The 20,457-nt window shown below is 49.5% G+C and overlaps 1 protein-coding gene across 1 annotated transcript in view; it reads right to left on the bottom strand.

Annotated features, from left to right (window-relative positions):
• Nucleotides 1-880: 880 nt before the first annotated feature.
• Nucleotides 881-20,457, bottom strand: part of EDA (ectodysplasin A) — a 61,296-nt gene continuing 41,719 nt past the window's right edge. The window contains exons 3-8 of the mRNA XM_041396747.1: nucleotides 10,330-10,359; nucleotides 6,990-7,169; nucleotides 6,145-6,179; nucleotides 5,991-6,042; nucleotides 3,532-3,647; nucleotides 881-2,136 (exon numbers count right to left, since the gene is read on the bottom strand). Coding sequence (XP_041252681.1) covers nucleotides 1,885-2,136; nucleotides 3,532-3,647; nucleotides 5,991-6,042; nucleotides 6,145-6,179; nucleotides 6,990-7,169; nucleotides 10,330-10,359 — 665 coding nt within the window. The 3' untranslated portion in view covers nucleotides 881-1,884. The remainder of the gene's footprint in view (nucleotides 2,137-3,531; nucleotides 3,648-5,990; nucleotides 6,043-6,144; nucleotides 6,180-6,989; nucleotides 7,170-10,329; nucleotides 10,360-20,457) is intronic.

The raw sequence follows: 20,457 nt of genomic DNA, 5'->3' as shown, positions 1-20,457 counted from the left end.
GACCACGAGCCACCTCTGCGTGGAGCCAGCACCAAGACCACGGAATCACAGGACTGGGCTGGGAGGGATCTTATGGAACAAGCAGTTCCACACCCTGCCATGGACAGGGACAGCTTCCACTAGTCCAGATTGCTCCAAGTCCCATCCAACCTGGCCTTGGACACTTCCAGGGATCCAGGGGCAGTCACAGCTTCTCTGAGCACCCTGTGCCAGCACCTCAGCACCATCACAGGGAAGGATTCCTTCCCAATATCCCATCTATCCCTGCCCTCTGGCAGTGGGGAGACATTCCCCCTTGTCCTGCCACTCCAGGCCCTTGTCCTAAGCCCCTCTCCAGTTGTCCTGGAGCCCCCTGAGGCACTGAGGTCCCCAAAACCTTCCCTGCTCCAAGCTGAAGATGTCACTTCAGGATTTGTCCCATTTCTACACAAGCTGCTACTTCGCTCCCCTCCTGAAAGCACAAACAGGCTGGAAAGAAACAGAACCCCAACCAAGCTGAACAAGTGTGAGCCAAGGGCTGAGACAACAGAGCAATTTGTGCCTCTTATGGCTCAGAGCATCTTATGGCTTTAGGTCTCCCCAGCTGAGGGGAGGTAACGGGACAGAGTTGCTCAAGAAGCCAAAAGAAACAATAGTGTCCCAGCTCCTCTATTAGTCACCAGAAATCAAGTTATGACTAGACTCAGCAGGGCTCAGAGAAAAGAAAAAGTGGTGACTTCATGCTGGACCGGATTTTAAAATCCCATTTTTTTTCCTTTGCTAAAGTCTCCATCACCACTTATTTTAGGTAGAAGGGTGCCAAAAGGAAAGGGGTGGGGGGGAGGAAAGCTAAAAACCACATCTAAAAGCAGGGCAGTTGCTATAAAAACAGAAAAAAAAATTCCTGTTTGAATATTTTATTCTTAAACATAACAAACTTCCTCCGAGTGTTGTCACAAGTACTTGTGGCTGCTCTACGTGGCTCGGTGAAGCCTGTAGAAATGTGTTCTGGTTTGCAAAATATTAATTAAAAAGAACAAAACAAACCTCCCTGCCCCCAAAAAAAACCAAACCAAACCAAAAAAAAACAAAAAAAAAAACAAAACCAAAATACCCTCAACCCAACTCAACTTGCTGTAACAGCAGCAGTACTTGAAGGCAGCCCCTGCTGGGGCAAGGTTACCTCTGGGGTAAGGGCAGGAGCTGAAAGGAGCAGAGGCCTGGACCCGGGAATCGGCGTTTTCTTTGGGATTTGGTGGTTTCTGGAATGTGGAGGCAGTTTCCTATCTGCTAAGCCTGCTCTAGTTATTCCTCTTCCTCTCGCACTTCCTGCTTTTTTTTCCAAGCTCTAGGTCGAGGCACTTTTCCTCCTCCTCCTGAGGATGAATGTAAACACCACTGACCCTGTCTCACGCACCTCCCCTCGCCCCCCAGCCCTTCCAGCTCCCCCTGGGAAGGCAGGAAGCCAGAACCCCCTTCCTGGCTGTCGTTAGCGTGCACATGCAGGAGCCTGGCTGGGATTTTGGGACAGGAGTCCGTGTCCTCCCGCCTGGGATGCTCTTGCCAGTGCCAACATCCGAGCAGAGCCCCCAGCTCTCCCAGCAAGCCTCGTGTGAAGGTCACAGAGCAGAGTATCAGTGCAGTAATACTTGAAATACTGAGACAAGGCACACCCAACAGCCTTTCCTCCTCACAACGCTCTCCCCACCAGCTTTTTGGTTTGATCCGAGTCTCCCCGCGAGTCACAGAGGACAATTGTGCTTCCTGCATTCACATATAGGAATAAATAGCTCTGGATCAGTTTCCTTTATGGCCGGATTACAGAACCCCTGAAATACTGATACGCTTTATGAACAGCAGCACTGGGCAGTTCCGTGGGTGTCCTTGGCCACGCCAAGTTCCTCTCTAGGATGCGGGAGCATCTCCCAGGCGGATGGCCCCAAAGAAAGTCGTGTGCTTGCTCATGTTGATGGAGATGTCAGCGTGGACCATCTTCACGGCGATCTTCTGCCTGGCCTTGAGCAGGCACACCCCGGCCGTGTAGCAGGTGTTGAAGTTGGTCTTGCCGGTCTCGATGCTCCGAGTGCATTGCAGAAAGGGCTTCTCGTCCACCACCACCTCGTAGCTGGCAAAATCGGTGAAGTTGATGTAGTAGACCTGGTGTGAAGCAGGGAGAAGAAAGGGGTCAGGGAGGGGGTTGGGGTGTGGGGAGCAAGTGCAGCGTCCTGGGGGTGTGTGCAGCCCCTGCTGGCCCCAGCACCTGCACTCACAGGTGACTTGTGCGAGGCAGGGAGAGCCCCAAACCAACCAGGAACCTCCTTTATTCCGCTTCAGACTGACCCAAGCATGCAAAAACCCCTGAATCCACGTGCCTAAGGCTGAGCTATCATCCTGCTTATTCCAGGGAAGTGGCACACCTGCACAGAGCCATGCAGGACCCCCTGCGTGCTACAACAGCTCCTCACCCCACACACAGACACACACATTCCACTGAAGGCCTCTTGCACTTACCTGGCCAGTCCTGCTTCCTGGTGCCAGGAGCCTCCTTTAGTGGTGACATCAGAACTGCCCTAAGGTGGCCTGGGAGCTGCCTCCTGGGTAACTGGACTCGGTGCTTGCACAGGCACGAGCTATTACAGGGAAAAGCCTCCCAACCTCCACAGCTTGGAAGGAAATCACCTCACAGTGCTTCTACTGATTGAACTCCCTGACTTCTTCCAAGGCCCTGTGACTCTACTCGTCCTTACTTAACCCTCTCCTCCTACACTCTGATTCCAAAGAGCTGTGGAGGAAGACCTGTCCAAGGAGAAGTCAGTCTCAGGGAGCTGCTTCTTCCTGAGAAAGGAAATCCAGCCCTTTTGGCGGCAGGAGCTGCCTGAACACTGAATCTCTTTTTTTTCCTTGATGGACCACAAATGATGAGGCTTCACTGGTCCAACACTATGGCCAGCAATCAGCATCAAGCACTTGGGAAACAATTATACTTTGACCCATGTGGAGTTATATTTTCAGTCCCCATCCAAACTGGACACCAATTGGTGTCACCAATTCCATGGAAGAGCACCTGACATCCATGGTCCACTTCATCCCAGAGCTGGCTCTGGGGAGGAGCTACATGGAGCAGGGGGAGGCAAAAGGAGTCACCTGGGCTGGAATCTGGCCAAACCACCTGGGCTGGGAGTCCTGTGCTTCCAGAGTGACACAGCTCCAAAATAACCACAAACAACCAGAGTATGGGTCTTTTAAAGCACTGAGCTCAGCATCCTGCCTGCAGGGAGGTTTGGAAGGGTCGGGACATGGATAAATGGAGGGATAAGCGCGGGACTGGCGGGTGTGGGGTGTGCTTTCAGTGACTAATGCCTGGCGGGCGGTGTCCTGGCGGTGACAGGGGTGTGACACTCCTCCCCACACCCCTCCTGAGCCGCAGCGGTTACAGCTCCACACCAGCTGCTGGCATTTGGCTGTTGTCTGGAGCCCTCTCGTGGTTCATGCAAGGCTTCCACCGGAACACAAGAATAGGAGGAGTTAGCCTAGGACCGTACTCACTTCTACCTGACTATAGATGAAGTATGTGCCGTCCACCAGTACCTCCAGCTCCCCACTGCGGGCATGCAGCTTAAACACCTTGGGGTTCAGAGTGATGCGAGACCAGTCATTGAGGACTCCACCTGAAAGATCTCAGTATGAGAAAACGGCGGTCACTCAGTACCCGTCAGGAGGAAAAGCGCAGGAGCAACACAAACACAGTCACAGCACGACAGGGAGCAGGGAATCCACAGGGGGATCCCAGGATTACACACCAGGGAGTGGGAGCAGGGACTCCTCTCTAGCTCTGGGCACACCTGTCCCTCCAACCCTCTGTGTTCTTACACACCAGGGAGTGGGAGCAGGGACTCCTCTCTAGCTCTGGGCACACCATGGGGTCGCCTGTCCCTCCAACCCTCTGTGTTCCCCCCCTCAAAACCCAGTGCAGAGCCTGTTGTGCTCCTAGGGCTGACCCTGCAGCTGATCTTGTTTGATCCCTGTTCCCGACTGTGTCCATGGGAATGGTCATCACAGAAACATCATGGAATGGTTTGGGTGGGAAGGGACCTTAAATCTCATCCCATTCCACCCCCTGTCATGGGCAGGGAGAGAGCTTCCACTAGCCCAGGTTGCTCCAAGCCCTGTCCACCCTGGACTTGGGCACTTCCAGGGATCCAGGGGCAGCCACAGCTTCTCTGGGCACCCTGTGCCAGGACCTGCCCACCCTCACAGGGAAGGACTTCTTCCCAATCTCCCATCTAAATCTATCTTCTTTCAGCTTAAAGCCATTCCATCTTGTCCTGTCACTCCAGGCCCTTGTCCAAAATCCCTCTCCAGCTCTCTTGAAGTCCCTTTAGGCACTGGAAGGGGCACCCTGGAGCTTTGTCTTCTCCAGGCAAATGGAGGCCAAGCTTTGGGTCACATTATTGATTTTAGTTCTGGTGTTCCTTAACTTCACCATTCCTGACTTTGTAACTGGGATAATTATAACAAAACATTTGCCTTTACAACTCCTAAACTTTTTAAAAGCCAGAATAACAACAAAGTGGGAAATTCCATCATATCTCACAACACAGTAAACCCTAACTGGGGTCCCTCAATATAGGGATTTATGGATCCACCACCCAGTCCTTTGGGATTACTGGGATAACCTAGGGACAGACTTTGCTGTGAGTCCCACACTGAGCCACTCTCTGTGGGTGCTTCAGTTTGTCAAATCCCACTCTTTTCCTCCCAGTCTCCATCTGCCCCTCCTCTCCCTGCTGGATGGGCCTTTTACTTAAGAGCTGGACTCGACGATCCTTGTGGGTCCCTTCCAACTAAGAATATTCTGTGCATCAGCTGGAGCTCGCCAGGCTGGCAGCTGGACAGCATTCCTGGCTCCCAGCTCTGGATTGTTCCTGAGCAGCAGGGAAGGACACTCACAGGGCATTCCCGCTCTTAGAGAGCAGCTCCCTCTGGAAACCCTCAGCATCCCCAGTAATGAAGGGATAATTGCTTTCTGAACGTAAGCAAACAGCAGCTTTTCCCTCACATTGTTCCTGGGAGCGGGCGGTTTCCTTTTCATTTTGGGGAGCTGCAAGCACAAATCCCTATCCATGAGAAATTCCAGCTGCCACTGCTCACAGGGAAAGCTGTCTTCCCACAGAAGCAGTGGCCAGCCCTCCCCATCCCACGAGTGAGGCAGGAATTCATGGACAGGGATCCTGCAGCCCCTTCCTGCTGCCTCCACCCTCGGGAGTCCCTCCCAGTCTGGGATTGGGCTAAGGATGGATGGATGTGGTCCCTGGGGAGCTGCACGTGGGGACTCAGGGAGGGGACAAGCCAGCTCCTCTCCAGCACAGCCAGAACAGGGAGGCAGGAGGTGATGAATGAGCCCCAGCTGCTGGCAGGGAGAGCAGGAACTTGAGGAGAATTTGGATGGGGATCTGGGAAGGAGGAGGGAGAGCAAGGAGCTGCCTGTGGATGGGAAGTGGCTCAGCAGGATCTGGAATTAAAGGCTGTTGGTGGGGACAGAGGTGCTCAGGGAAGAGCTGGTGGCTGGACAACACCTCTGTGTCCTCTCACCACTGGGTCTTCCCTGCCTTAAATTCCTGGGAAACTGGAGGAAAATGGGCAAGGGGGGAAGAGACAGGACAAGGATTCACTGAGGGCTTAAAATAGAATGGGGGATAAAAAAGACCTGGTCATGGAGGGGCTGAGGAGGCACAAGATGTGCCTGGAGGTCAGGGAGAAGGAGATCCAGTGGGACAGAGCTACTGGGGTGTGCAGGGCAGGGATAATCTGGGAGATAAACAGGAGCTCTGGGGAAATGGAGGTGGAGATTCCACACAAGACTCTTCTTGGGGGTCTGGGCAGGGGTACTGGAGGGCTGAGGTGGGCAGGGATCATCCTGGAGCTGTGTCATGGGATGAACTGGGATCCAGGAACTCTAGGGGTGCAGGAGGGGCTCTTCCCAGTACCCACAATTATCAAGAGATCCTTACCATTCTTCACTTGGATTGCTGAGCCTTGGCCTTGGAGATGGACCACAGCTGGCTGCAAGGGAGAGCACAGGGATGGAGGATTAACGGGAAGTACCGTGCCAGTCCACAAAAATGCCCCCCAAAGGTGGGGTTTTCCATGGAAAGATCAACCCACCTGGATGTCTCTGGAACTGGCCTTGTCTGTGGCACCTGCAAAAGGCAATTCCAAATCATTGAAGAGGAAGGTTGAGTGAAAAATCCCAAAAATAAAACTTCTTTTATCCCAAAATAACCCTTAAACCCTCTTATAAATAACTCTTTTCACTCCAAAATAACCCTGAAGCCCCATATAAATTTCTTTTTTTACTCCATAATAACTATGAAAACATTTGCTTTAACAGGAGGAGGGATATGGGGTGCAGGTAATATTAAAATATATAAAACAGAAATATTAAATATAAAAAAAAAATTTAAAACATATAAGGAAGAAAAAGACCTATCCTATATTTCCCTAGTTTATTCCTGGAATTTCTGTCCAGCCATCAAAATTCTTTATTATTCAACAATTTTCCACTAGAAGGAAAAATTGCACAACCCATTCCCTGATCCACAGCAGGAATAAAACCTCTTGGCTGCCAAGATGCCAAGTTTCCCTCTGCAGGTCATCCATTCCACTCCCTTCCCTGGGAGCCAAATCCTAATTAGGGAGGAGATGCCCGTGGCAGCACAGCACTGAGCTGAGGGACTCCCGCTGCTCCTGGCCATCCACAGCCATGGAATCCCAAAAACTCAGCATGGTTTGGGCCGGAAGGAACCTTAAAGCCCATCGAGCAACACTCCTGCCACGGCAGGGACTCCTTCCACAGGTTGCTCCAAGCCCTGTCCCACACGGCCCAGGGCACCCCAGTCCTGCTCCAGGCCCTTGTGCCATCGCACTGGGGCACTCCGGTGACATCTCTGGTGACACCTCCGGCATTCCCGCCCGTCCAGCCGGAGCAGAGGGCACGGATGGATCCTTACCTGAGGGGCCCTGCACGCCGGGTGGTCCCTGAGGGCCCGGTGGGCCAGGGGGGCCGGGCGGGCCCATGACGGTGGTGCCTGGAATCCCGGGGATGCCGGGAATGCCGGGGGGACCCTGTGGCCCGGGAGGCCCTGGTGGCCCTTGGGGACCGTTGGGCCCTGGAGGACCAGCCTTTTTACCTGGAAAACACAAGGACAGGCGTCACCGGGGCTGTGGGGTGGGCTTGGAACTGCAGGAAATGGGAGGTTGGGGACGGATCACTCCTGGCCCAGGATAGCTGGGTGGGTGTCCTACAGCTCCACACCACGAGGACAATGCTGCCAGCAGGGCAGGACAGGTCACCACTCTACAGGCTCCTTCCTGTTGGGAATTACACTGAAATGAGGCACGGGGACTCTCTGGGGCCCCTCAGGGGATGGAGGCTCAGGGGGCTCTTCCCACAGCTCTGGTCACTCTGCTCTTGGCATGGGGTCAGTCCTCAAGTCCCATGCCCTGAGGCTGGTCACATCCCTACGGACCCGGGATGGTCTCTGGATGCAGTCAGGATGCTCCCACAGCACGTTCCAATGCACCCAGCCATGGCTGGGCTGTTCTGGTCCACATGAACCACTCTGCAGTTACTCCGTTTCCATGGAAAACAGGGATAATCTTTCCTACCTGCTGCACATTAGGATTGGGAGGTGATCCCCATGGCCTGGTCTCCTCCAGAGGGCAGTTCAGAGCTGAGCTCCAGCTCTTCCCCAGTGTTGCTGGAGGAGCCCCTGTGCTGCTTGTGCCTCAAAATAATTCAATATTTTGGGCTTTGGATGGAGAGAGGGCCTTGGGAAGGACTAACCCCATCCAGGGGATGGAAACACTGGGGAATTGTTACAATCACAGATCCCAGACTGGTTTGGGTTGGAAAGGACCTTAAAGCCCATCCAGTCCCACACCCCTGCCATGGGCAGGGACACCTTCCACCATCTGAGGTTGCTCCAAGCCCTGTCCAGACTGGCCTTGGACACTTCCAGGGATGAGGCAGCCACAGTTTCCCTGGACAACCTGTCCCAGTATTTTACCAGCCTCGTGGTAAAAACCTTCTTCCCTACCATGATCCTCAAACACTTCACAAGTCCCAAGGAGGAGCAATGACATAACCACATCAGGAATGACTCCTACACACAGAGAGTGGGATGAAAAAAACTCTGCAGGGAAAGTCTGGTTCCCGCTCTCCTGATTTTCCATGTTCCTGACAAAAATGATGTTCTTTTGATGTAGTTTTTTAAATGCCTCTTTGGAACAGCTTTTCTGCCAAGGAACATAAACAGAGCAAAATCTCTTCAATTACTGCCACAAGGTCCCCAGTAGGACAGAATTAAACTCGTATTTAGATGACAGCAGCAGTTGGGATATGAAATTATAGCTGTTGGAATAGTTTCTGAGTACATTTATGTACTTGTTTCTCTACTAATATCCATCCTTGTAATGGACAGAAGTGTGAGGAAAAATCCATCTGTTTTAGCACAGGATTGGGAATCTCTGGATGGCCACTAGCCAGGAGCAAGGGCACAAGGACATCAGGGTGGGACAACTGTGGGCATAATTTAAATGTGTAGAAACTGAAGTTAAAGTAAGCAGGGGTGAGTAAAGCCACACTGGCATCCTACAAAAAGTGGGAAAAGGCTTCAGGGAACAAATCTCCACAGCAATATTTCTCTCCAAATCAGCAGCCATGACTTCCTACCTGAGCTGGCCACAATCCAGACCTCCTCTAATCCAGTACTGCTCCTCAGGATGATGCCCTGCTTTGGAAATGATCACCTTGAACCACTCCTGTTTTCCCAGCAACAAACTCCTCTCACTGACATCTCTCCAATCCAGGCCATCCCAAGGGAGGATTGTAGACAGGGAGTTGGGAATGCTGTCACTCCAGGCTTCCCTTCCCAGATCACCTTGAACCACTCCTGTTTTCCCAACAACAAACTCCTCTCACTGACATCCCTCCAATCCAGGCCATCCCAAGGGAGGATTGCAGACAGGGAGTTGGGAATGCTGCTGCTGTCACTCCAGGCTTCCCTTCCCAAGAGGGATGCACATCACAGCTGGTTTAACTCATCTGCCTCCAAAATCTGCTCTGCTACTCAGGGAGCTGCTGCTTGAGCAGTGAGACAATCACTCATCTCAGCCACACATTTCTGTGCCTTTCCCTCCTTCAAGGAATTTCAACCACTTCTCTGCATTAACAAACCTCACAAGACAAAAGATATTCCATTTATTATCTGATAGCTCCCCTGTCAGGTCTCCAAGGAGGGTCCCAGCACCCAAATCCCAGCCTGCCAAGTCTCCCATGTCCGTACCCACGGGCTCCGAAACTCAGAGCAGGCAGAAGCAGGGAGTTCTCCATAATCCTCACTCATCAAACAATGAACTGGAACTCTAAAAAGAATTAAATGTGACAATACCATAAAATTAAGCTATTTTATACAGCTGTATGCAATCCAGCTCCACAAGATCCCCCTGCCCCTCTGGAATTGCTCCGGAGGCTGCAGCCATCAGTTGTTATTTGTTGGGCTGATTGGATGTGCGTTGAGCTTTGTTAGGACAAACTTCTCCAACATAAAATTTTACGCTGCTTCTCGGAGTAAATACAAATAAAATTGCTAAGTGTGGCCTGTTCCCACCTCTCAGCTGTGGCTCTGGAGTTTGCATCCAAAGATTAAAGCCATTTGACGTGCTGCTGCAGTAGTGCAGACATGGAAAATGCGACTGCTCGGATTCCTGGACTCACTTAAACTCTAGGAAGTAAATGTGGGACCCTGTGTGTGGGACCATTAGTGTTCCCAGCAGTCCTACAGAAACAAGGATGGCATCAGGAACCCCCCAGACAGGGCTGCCTGAATAACCCAAATCCCAACAAACCACTGCAAACTACCTGAGGAACATCACGAAATCCACAAAACCTTGAGGGCTGAGCAACACCCAGAAGGGGCTCACAAAATGATAATTTGGAGGTTAAAACAAGGAAAAGTGGAATGCAAAGTGTGTTCATGCTGAGTTTGGTGGGTCTGAAGGAGAATCCAAGCTGCAAGTTGGAAGGATTGGGATGAAAGCCAAGGCTGGCAAACAGCAACAGCTCCTGGTATGTGGTACTGACTCAGCTTTTCAACTGGAGAATCTTCAGGATTACTTCTGCACAACATGATTAACTTTTTTCAGTGTTTAAGGAAGTTTTAAGGGGTGCTTGTGGGTGTTATTCCAGTCTTTCCTGGAGAGGGAAGCTGCCATTGGTTTCTCCTTCCTGTTGGCTGAAGAGAATTCACAAAGCACAGAAAAGAAAATTCAGTTAAAACTCAAACTTACCCTTTTTCTTGTTTTTCACTGAACTTGGACCTACAAAGGGGGGAAAAAGAAAGAAAATTAGTGAAATTCAGGGATTATTTAATCAGAGAAAATCCCCATTGCCATTTTATTTTCCAAGTGGACAATGGATGTGTTTGTGGCCCATGCAGCAGCACAGGAATGGTCTCAGCTGAGACCAGTAACCCAAATTTCAGAGGACCACAGAGTGGTTGGGGTTTGAAGGGACCTTTAAAGATCATCTGGTCCAACCCCCTGCTGACTCCTTGTGAGCCAAGTTGTTTAAAAATAAGAATAAAACACTAAAAAAACACAAAAGCAAAGAAATATTCTGAACTGGCTGTTTGAAACAATGGGAACCCAAACCTCCCGAGCATGGAGAGAAAATATTTACAGTGAAGCTGAGAAATGACAGGACTTTGTGAGCAGAAGCTGAAGTGTGAAACATGTTCCTCTGCTTCCCCAAGAATTCATCATGTATGGGAATTAACTGCAAAAATCCCCAAATACTCCCTTGCTATTCATCAGGGAAATCCCTCTAAAACCTGGGATTTAGAACAGCAATGACTGAAATCACCTTTAACTGAGATAAAATTATAAGCAATGGAAAGTAATGAGGTTGCTTTGAGTCTGAGGGGGTGGGGAAAGGTAAATTCCCAACAGAAAAGCCATTTTCCCATGGATAAGTAGAGGAAGAACAGGAAAAGCACCGAATAAATTACCCATCAACCTTACTGATACCTTTCCAACAGAAATATTGATTTTCCCACATTGTGCTGTTGGGTCATGGGACAATGATGGTATAATCTACAAAAGGCATTATCTATAAAAGACATTATCTATAAATGGGAGCTAATATAATTTATATAATTTAAGGGAGAAATTCCTCCCTGTGAGGGTCTGGCACAGGTTGCTCAGAGAAGCTGTGGCTGCCCCAAACCCTGAAGTGTCCAAGGCCAGGCTGGACAGGGCTTGGAGCAACTTGGAATAGTAGAAGGTGCCCCTGCCCATGGGGATGAATGAGCTTTAAGGTCCTTCCATCTAAATGATAATTTCTGCTAATTCTGCAATTTTTAATAATATTTTTATACTATTTTTTTATAATATCCACAGGTTGGACAACACATGGATTCCTAACGACGCCATCCCAGTATACCACTAGGAAGCCACACCAAATTGCAAAACCCTTCAGGCTGGACAACCAGGCTCCTGATTCTGCACTTCTGAGCCCCACCAGTCCTCATTGTAGCCATCAGCCACTGAACAACATTAGAAGAGGAAAAAAAAATCCCATTTAAAGATCCCAGCCCATCCCAACCCAGCGAGACGCGAGCGGCTGTGCCTCGGCAGCCCTCGGAGTCACGAGAGTTTATTTCATGTTCCATAGATCCCACCATTAGCACCAGAACCAGAGTGAAAGTACAAATAGCTGTGGCCAGCCAGACACATTTGGGCTGGCTGGATCCAATTAGCTTCAAAGATGACTGGGAGGAATGAGAACCACATGGGATGTCAATGTTCGCAGTCTATATTACAACACACGCATCTGTTCCAGGCACGACAGAGAGAGATGTTATGGATCTGCAAGTGGAGCTTTCGACAGACACAAAAGTATTCCTGACACGAGGTGGGGGAAAAAAACCCAAGATTATTAAGCTTGGGAGCTTCTGAGTCTCTCTGGGGTTTGCATCTGTTCGCCTCCCGAGAGCAGGGGGGGATTGTTTAATTGGAGTGCAGAGCTGAAGATTCTGATACAGCAAAATTTCCCTTGGTTCTGCTCAAAATGGGAAGTTCGTGAGCTACTGCTCCATTTAGGCTAAAATGGTAATAAATTACTGAGTCTAAGCTAAGTGCCATCAAAATTTCAGATGAATATTCCTCTCAGGTAGTGAGGCATTGAGGCACAAGGCCAGAAAACTTGGCTTGATGGACGTCCCAACATTGATGTGCAGAGGAGAAAAATGGCAATTAAAAAATCCTTTCTGCCAGGGTTTTCAGAGGTCACAACCCAATATTTAAACATTAAACTTGTTAAAATATTTTAAAATACTTTTCAAAATATTTAAGCTTGTTAAATGCAGTGGTTGAACACACAAATAATATCAATATAATATAATGGATACTCCATCCCCTGTAAGTGTCCAAGGCCAGGTTGGATGGGGCTTGGAGCTACCTGGGACAGGGGAAGGTGTCCCTGCCCATGGCAGGGCAATGAGGTCAGTTAAGGTCCTTCCCACTCAAACCAGTCTGGGATTCCAAGATATATCTGACCCACTGGCTACCTCTCAATTAATGGTTAAATACCTACAGGTTATGCAAACCATTTATTTACTGTAGCTTCATGCAGGCCTTGATTCCAAGGATGGCCTAAGAGAAAACTCTCTTAGGTTTTTTTTGAGTGATTTTTTCCACTCCAAGATGTGGAACACAGCTGTATCCACTCTGTTCCTTCACTGTCCACGAGTATGAAAAACCAAATTACAGGCTATCTTCTATTGCTCCAGAGTCTACAGACCTGCCACCTTCAAGGAGAAGGAAACTCGACTGACTTGAAGAACTTCTGACTGATCACCATCTCCCACATCTGATTTCAGGGACTTTGCCATGCTGCAGTTGAGGATTTATTCCAGTCCCGATGGGATCTGAGAGCAACCCAACCTCTCAGCTGTTCCCTGGCACCTCTTTTCCCTTCTTTATAGTGTGCACCTTTATGAGTGCACCTTTCTGCTCCTCATGAATCTCTTTCCATATCCATCAGGAATGTCCCAGAGATCCAGGTGGTCCCAGCTGCCAGGACTGGATGTGACAGCCACCCAACCCAAGTTATTCTTCATCCCTTCTGTCCTTCTTCCCACTAACCCCACCTCTCCCTTTCCACATGCTGCCTGTTCTCCTTTGAGGACAAACCAGGTCCAGACCTCGGGAAGTCCATCCCCTTCTACTTTTCCCATCTTTCAACTGGAATTAAATATATGTTTAAACTCTGATCCCTCCTTGAAGGAGTTGTCAGCTCTGTTCACCCCCTTGTTTAGGGGGAGGGAAGTTGGCCAGAACTGTTAATACAGAAATGGACTGGGAGAGCAGGACAGGCTGGATGGCTTTGAAGGATAATAAGCATGGAATGAGATTCAGTCATACAAAATATACAGTCCTATAAAATATATATATATGGGAAATAATAAAGTGTTCTGGTGGATGCCGGAGGACACCTGCACGTGCTCAGCTGCTGCTGCTCAGCCAGGCAAGGTAGAAACACAATCCTAAAATGGGAATAACTCTGGAAAACATGGGGAAAATCCTGCTGCCACTTAGTGAAGGGTTGAGGAAATCCTGGGAACAGTGAGGTCAATCCTGATCATCTGATACAGAAAGGTGAATTGAAATGAGAGGAATTCCACAGAAAGGCTCCTGGAAAGGGCAAGAAGTGGGCAAGTGAGCTTGCTTTGAGGGCCACCAGCACTGGGAAAGGGATAAAGCACCACTGGGAAAAGAAAGAGGCCTGTAGGGCTTCAACATCAGTGCTGGCACATCCAAACTGCTCCCCAAGACCATGGAGCTGGGAATTAGAAGACTTCCAGGAGAAGCACAGGTCTTGTGGGGATTTTCTGGCTCAGAGTGAGCCTTCCTGTGTCAGAGGTCATGGCTGCAAAGTCTCTCTACAGCCTGCCATTCCCTTTGGAATGTCACTTTTGGTAATATTTTTGCCTAACCACCAAAGCCGTTGCTACTGAAGCTGCTGCTGGAAACATTGCAGTTACCTGATCTGCTCCTACCACAGACTCCCTTTCCCTGGATCTCCGGTAGGAAAAGCCCCTGACTCTGCTGCAGTAACTCAGACCAGCTGAATTCCTCATCACAGAACAGGATTCCCCCAGGAAAGATGGGAGCAGGACTGCTGCATGCTGGACACCCTGGCTGTGAGCAGCACTCCAGAGCTGGACCCCTCCAAAAGCTGATTTTTCACAACTGCCGGGAAAATATAACAGGAGGACATGAGACAAGGAGGGAATGGCAAGCCTGCAGGAGGGGTAAACCTAGAGGGAAAGGCACAAGCAGGAAAAAAGTCTCTACATGATGACAAAAGACCTCAACCCAAACAGAGCCACCACAAGTGGAAGGCTCCAAACCATTCCAAGGCACTCTAAACAACTCCAAGCCCCTTCTAGCAGAAGCACTTTGGGTTCAGGTGCAAACATCTCGCTTGAAGCTGAGGGAAACCCTTGCAAGAGATGAGTTTTTGTTGTGCAAACCCCCAGCTGTGGCCCAGCCAGCAGCAGAAGACATCTCCCCACGCTTCAGGGAGCAGGTTCCAGCCCCAGCTCCTGCAGCCATACCATCTGCTGGATCAATTCCAAGGCCTTCAGAAAAATCCCAGATGGTGATGCAACTCAAGGATATTACATGTGACATGTTTGCTCTCAGCAAGATTAATAGAGTTGACTTTGCCCCCCCTCCAATCTCTCTTTCTGCACGCTACACACTGCTATGATTTACTCTAAATACAGAAATATCCCAAACTTCTTTAGGACATCTGCTGATATAAATAGGATATTAAAAAGCCCCTGCATTCCCTTATTAGCTGTGTGTGTGGATTAACAAGAAATAGTTTAAATTCCTGCCAAACAGTTCCAACTGGTTTTATGGACGGGAACAGATCTTTGTAATTATGCTGATTTTATATCAAACCTATAAAAGGTTGACCATTATAGGAATCAGCCAAACAAAGGATACACCTAAAGAGGCGCTGAATGTGCTGGAATTCCCCACTGCCAAGAGCAGAAAAAAGCCATGGAATGCCACAGCTATGTTTTAGCAGCATCATTTGATTCAGGACACGACACCAAGTGATGTCTTTAAGGTATTCATGCAGTTTGGGAAAGGTACCTGGCAGCAGCCACCAGTTTTGGGTATCCATCCATCCATCCATCCATCCATCCATCCATCCATCCATCCATCCATCCATCCAAAACTGTGCCAACCTGTTTTCAGCATTCATTGGGAATTATAGATTCTTCTCCTATTTCCTAGCACTGAGTTACTATGGAACATCCTCAGTCTTCTTCCCTAAGGGTGACACTGGTTGGGGACATGTAAGAACAGGTAGTTCAACTGAAGCACCTCTGTTTCCATCTCTTCTCCACCCTGGGAGATGAGAGGATGGAGGTACTGAGGAATTATCCTCATCCCAGGTTACAGATTAGAGATAAAATTACAGTGATTAATGAGATGTCAGTGTCATTCAGAAACACCACATCACTTCTCACTCTTCCATAAAATAAACATTAAATCATTAAGTCATAGAATCATGGAATGGTTTGTGTTGGAAGGACCATAATGCTCATCCAGCCCCACCCCCTGCCTTGGGCAGGGACACCTCCCACTAGCCCAGGTTGCTCCAAGCCCTGTCCCACCTGGCCTTGGACACTTCCCAGGATGGGGCAGCCACAGCTTCACTGAAATAAATTGCAGCCCCTCACCAACCACACGGAAAAGAATTCCCTCCATGTGTCCAAAAATTGCCCCTCTTTCAGTTTGCACCCATTTCTCATTGTCCTGTCACTACCATTCCTGATGATGAGTCCCCCTCTGGCCTCCTTTAGATCCTTTCAAACACTGGAAGTGGTGGGGTTCCCACCCCTGGAGGTGTCCAAGGAGGGCCTGGATGTGGCACTCAGTGCCCTGGGTTGGTGACAAGGTGGGGATCAGTCACAGCTGGGATTGGATGATCTTGGAGGGCTTTTCCAACCTCAAGAACTCTGGGTTAAGTCCTAACCATCAACCAACCCCTCTATCCCTATCTGACCAACACCAAAGGTGGGAAGAGCAGCTTGGGTGTTCCCTGAGATTCCAGGTGATGATGAACCTCCTGCCATCCGGGATGTCACTTTTCCCAATGAACAAGAAACCTCCAGAACTCAGAGCTGCCTTTCCAGCACTGGTGCAGTGACATTCACTTCATTCTCATGGGCAGAAGAAATGTAAAGCTTTTCAAATATTTTTAAATGTGGGGTTATTAATGCCAGATTCCAGTGGATTGGGGAAAGCTCTCAACACATGCCTAATCTAGAACATGTGGTTTCGGGGGAGGTTTGGAACCAATATGTTTTCAACATTTTCAGGAAATTTGGTCTATCCAGATGAAAGTTTCTTGGACCCTACTGAACTATCAGTCAGTGATACAAACACTGAAACAAGAGGAATATTTTCCCTTTTCCCTGAAAAAGAAAGTGCTTCTTTACCAACTCCAGAGAAAGCAATGGGTCTGCTAAAGAGTTTTGCGATTATTGCTGCAGAATATTTAAAGAATATGATAAATGATAAATCTAGGAAAACATCCCAGAAGTAAATCACATCCTGTGCTACTCCAGAATTCTGGCACATCTTCCCAGGGTGGCTTTTTGATGAGGAAGGGAGATCCTCTCCTGAGAATGGAGGAAAAGTGTTGCCCACACTTAGAGAATCCCAAGTCAGGGGTGTGAACTAGAACTAACTTCAACAAATCTGAATACAGAGAATATGTTTGGTAAGGGAATGGGGAGGGAATTCATGACACAAAGTAGGGGAAGGATGAAACAGCACTGTGGGATGTGTGAGTCCCTAGGACAGAGCCCAGGGCATTCCAGCTTTCCTCAGCCACCACTTTTCCTTCTCTCCCTGCTTTTGTTTCAACCTTGTTTTAAAACTCCTTAAAATTCATGTGTGAACACAGCCACCCTTAATGGTCTTTGCCTGGTTCACTTTAAATTGAGACGCTCCACAACAGCACCCCACAAGCCAGCATTCCCTCCCTGTCCTTCATCCAGTGGGGTCTCAGTCCCATGCCATTCCCAGAGTCACCAGAGGGCCATCCCAGCCTGCTCCACCTGCACAGCACAAGCCCTGAATTTCAGGAGTCTTTGCTTTGTGTTGCCCTGTCCCACTGTGGAGTGGGAGGCTGCTGAGTGCCCAGAAACAGCTTGGGGACAGTGACACTTGTGACCCCCCCAGCTCTGTGCTGGACTGCCCCAGCCCAAAGCCAGTCTCCACCAGCCTGGGAGATCAAGGACAGTTTGCAGCTCATTTTGGACTCTTCTGAGGCACTCCCTTGGCTCCATCCAATTTTTGAGGCAATTCTTCATCTCTTTGATGGACTTCTCATGTGCCTCCAGGGGAAGTGTCCTGCACTGAGGTCACTCCTGGGGCTGCCTGGCCACAGGGTGTGAGAAGAGCTCGTGCCCCAGCACCAAGGGCTGGGGATCATCTCTCATGTGGTGGCTTAGGGATGAGAGTGGCCTTTGCTGCCTCCCTGCTCCTCTCCTCACATTCCACCAAAGGACAAACCTCCATCCATGTGTCATCCAGATGAGCAGATGCTGCTCCAGGAGCTCCATGGATCAGTAGCCTGCTCCCTCCCCATTCCTCTGATCCCAAACACCAGCCCCCAGCTCAAGCTCATCGGGCTGAAAACAAATGGAGGGAAGTCACAGCTCATCCCTGGAATCCCTGGAGAGACACGAGATGCCAGAGAGCCACAATCTCTCTTCTCAAACAGCTTCAGACCACGTAAGATCTCATCAGGAACAGGGGTTTTTTTTTGCTGCTGAAAGTTTTTTTTTCTCCTGCCAGTACTCAGAGATTTTTGCTTGGCTTGACAAAACCCAGGACTCCTTGGGGAATCATTTGGTGAAGCTCCTAAGGGCAGTTCAACTCAAATTTACAGATAATGCCAATAGTGGCAGTAGGTTGTGATGTAGTTTACCCTGGTCTTTAATCACATTCAAGGGAAAAAAGTCTGATTACTGCAGATGATCAGAATCCAAGTGTGAACAGGAGACAGACCTAAGGGACAAGCACTCATCAACCTGATTTTTGCTCCAGGTAAAGGTCAAAAGGAAAGGACAAAAGGAGCAGGATGATTCAGCTGTGCTCAGGCATTCCACAGGTTTTTCCACCTTCAGAAGGATGATGGGTCTCAAAGGGCACCAGGTGCTGTCTGAAGGGAGGTGCTGGAGCAGGTAGAGCCCCACCAGCCCTGTGTCCTTCCTAAGGGCTTTTTGGCATGAAGAAAAATACAGGTGCAGAATTGTAGGAGACCCAGGATGGAACAGCACCTGTCCTTTAGAGGTCTGTCACCTCTGCTGATGTCACCTCTGTCACAGTGCTGGTCCCATTTAGGAGGAGAGGCTGGATCCAGTCACCTCTTTTGGTTCTCTCCACCCTACAACCTCAACTCTGCTCTCCAAGAGCCAGAGCTCAGCTGAAAATCCCTCCTCACTTCCTTGAGCAAGGCAGAGGCGTCCCTGCTCACTGCAACGGGAATTTCCAAGGCTTTACAGGACACAAGGAACAACCAAGGTGATTTACCTCCTCCACCCTATCCAGATCCACTGTGGGATCAGTGGCAAGGCACCAGGACAAGCTGCTGGTACCAGAGGGCTCTAAAAAAACAGCTCCAGCCTCTGAGTAGGTGCAAGAACACCACAGCACAAATGTGGTCACGAGCAAAGACAAAATCCTGCTCCCAATTAACTCCAGAGCCACTGTTGCTGGCAAAATCCTCTTGCACTGCCTGCTCAGAAACACAAAAAGCCAATCAAACAGAAATCTCCGCCCTCCTCAGCTCTGCTCCCACATCACCAGTCCCAGCCAAGTTCCTGGGGTTCACACCAGAACCTGTGGCCATCATATTTCATTTTCCACCCTCTGGCTGGCTCTGGGAGGAGGATGTGATGTGCCTTTTGTTTCCCTTCAGGCATTTCAGCTGGATTCCAAGCGCAGAGCTGACAAAGAACATTCCCAGTTCTAATTCGAGGATCCCAAGGCTTTTTTTGGCTGCTGGCTGGAGTCACCAGGGTGATTTTCTATCCACCACTGCACCCTCTTGCTTCCTTTATCAATCCCACATATTTAAATCCAACAATTTGAAGCGTAGCGTTACAGCTGTGTTTTTATTTTGTTTGTTTTATTCGGTTGTTGCCTAACACAAAACACTCTGACATTTTCAGTCACATCCCACTAAGATAAACAACGAACATATGTCATGAATTCCAGCAGAAATGATTCCCAAGTGGGGCAGCAGCAAGGTTTGAAGTGGGAGTACGAGAGGCTCTCCCGAATTGTTTGCTGCATGTTTGAAATGAGCTCTTCCCGTGGTTATCCATATGGAATTGAGGGCAGGTGGGAGGAAACCTCTCTGAGAGTCTCATCCCTGCAGAACTCGATGTGTTTTTCCTCCTCCCATCCATAATCCTGCCTAATTGGGATGGAAAACCTCCATGGCATTGAGCAGCTGCCTGAGAACTGATGGATTAATTACACGGAAAAACGCAGGATCTATATCCAAGGATCTGCCCCTATGCATCCACACGTACTTGCAGCTGGATGAATCTAAAAACCAGGGAAAAGGAGGGAAAAAAAGGGGAAGAAGGGGGAAAAAGAAGGAAACCCAAGAGAGACTGCATTGCTCTTGTGAGGATTGGATGAATTCGATAAGAGGGAAAAAGAAGGGGAAAAAATGGGGAAAAAGGGAACCCAGGAGGGACTCTACCACTCTCGGGAAGCTCAAGTGAAGTCCCTGCAGCAGCTGGGACACAGGGAATGCTGTCTGGCTCAGCCAACCCTTGCATTTATCCATCGAAAGCAATTAAGGCACTTCCCCAAATCCTGCTGGAATTAGTGGGATCAGATATGACTCCAACAATGTCTCCATACATCACGGCCAACAAAGCCCTCATGAAAACATTCAACCCCAGCCCCATTCACAGCTTTTTCCCCAAGGAATTCCTCACTGGGGCTCTGCAGCTCTGGGCTGGTGCAGCTGCTCCGTGACAGCCGAGAGGGTTCCAGTGAGTGCCCGGAGAGGGCACAGTGAGGACAATCACAACTGCCACCACCAGAGCAGCAGCTCCAGGTTCGCCTGTTCACAGAGTCCCAGAACAGCTGGAAGGAACCTATGGAGATCATCCAGTCCTAGGCAGGGTCACTCTTTGGAGTAGGTGACACAGAAACATGACCATGTGGGTTTGGGATGTCTCCAGAGAGGGAGACTCCACACCCTCCCTGGGAAGCTGTTCCAGGGCTCTGCCCCCTCCATGGAAAGAAGTTCTTCCTCATGTTGAGGTGGGACTCCTTGTGTTGTAGTTTATGGGCATT

This window comes from Onychostruthus taczanowskii, unplaced genomic scaffold (genome assembly GCF_017590055.1).
Source record: "Onychostruthus taczanowskii isolate IOZ18803 unplaced genomic scaffold, ASM1759005v1 scaffold13, whole genome shotgun sequence".
In the NCBI taxonomy this organism is placed as follows: Eukaryota; Metazoa; Chordata; class Aves; order Passeriformes; family Passeridae; genus Onychostruthus; species Onychostruthus taczanowskii.
This window is presented reverse-complemented; position numbering and strand designations above follow the sequence as displayed.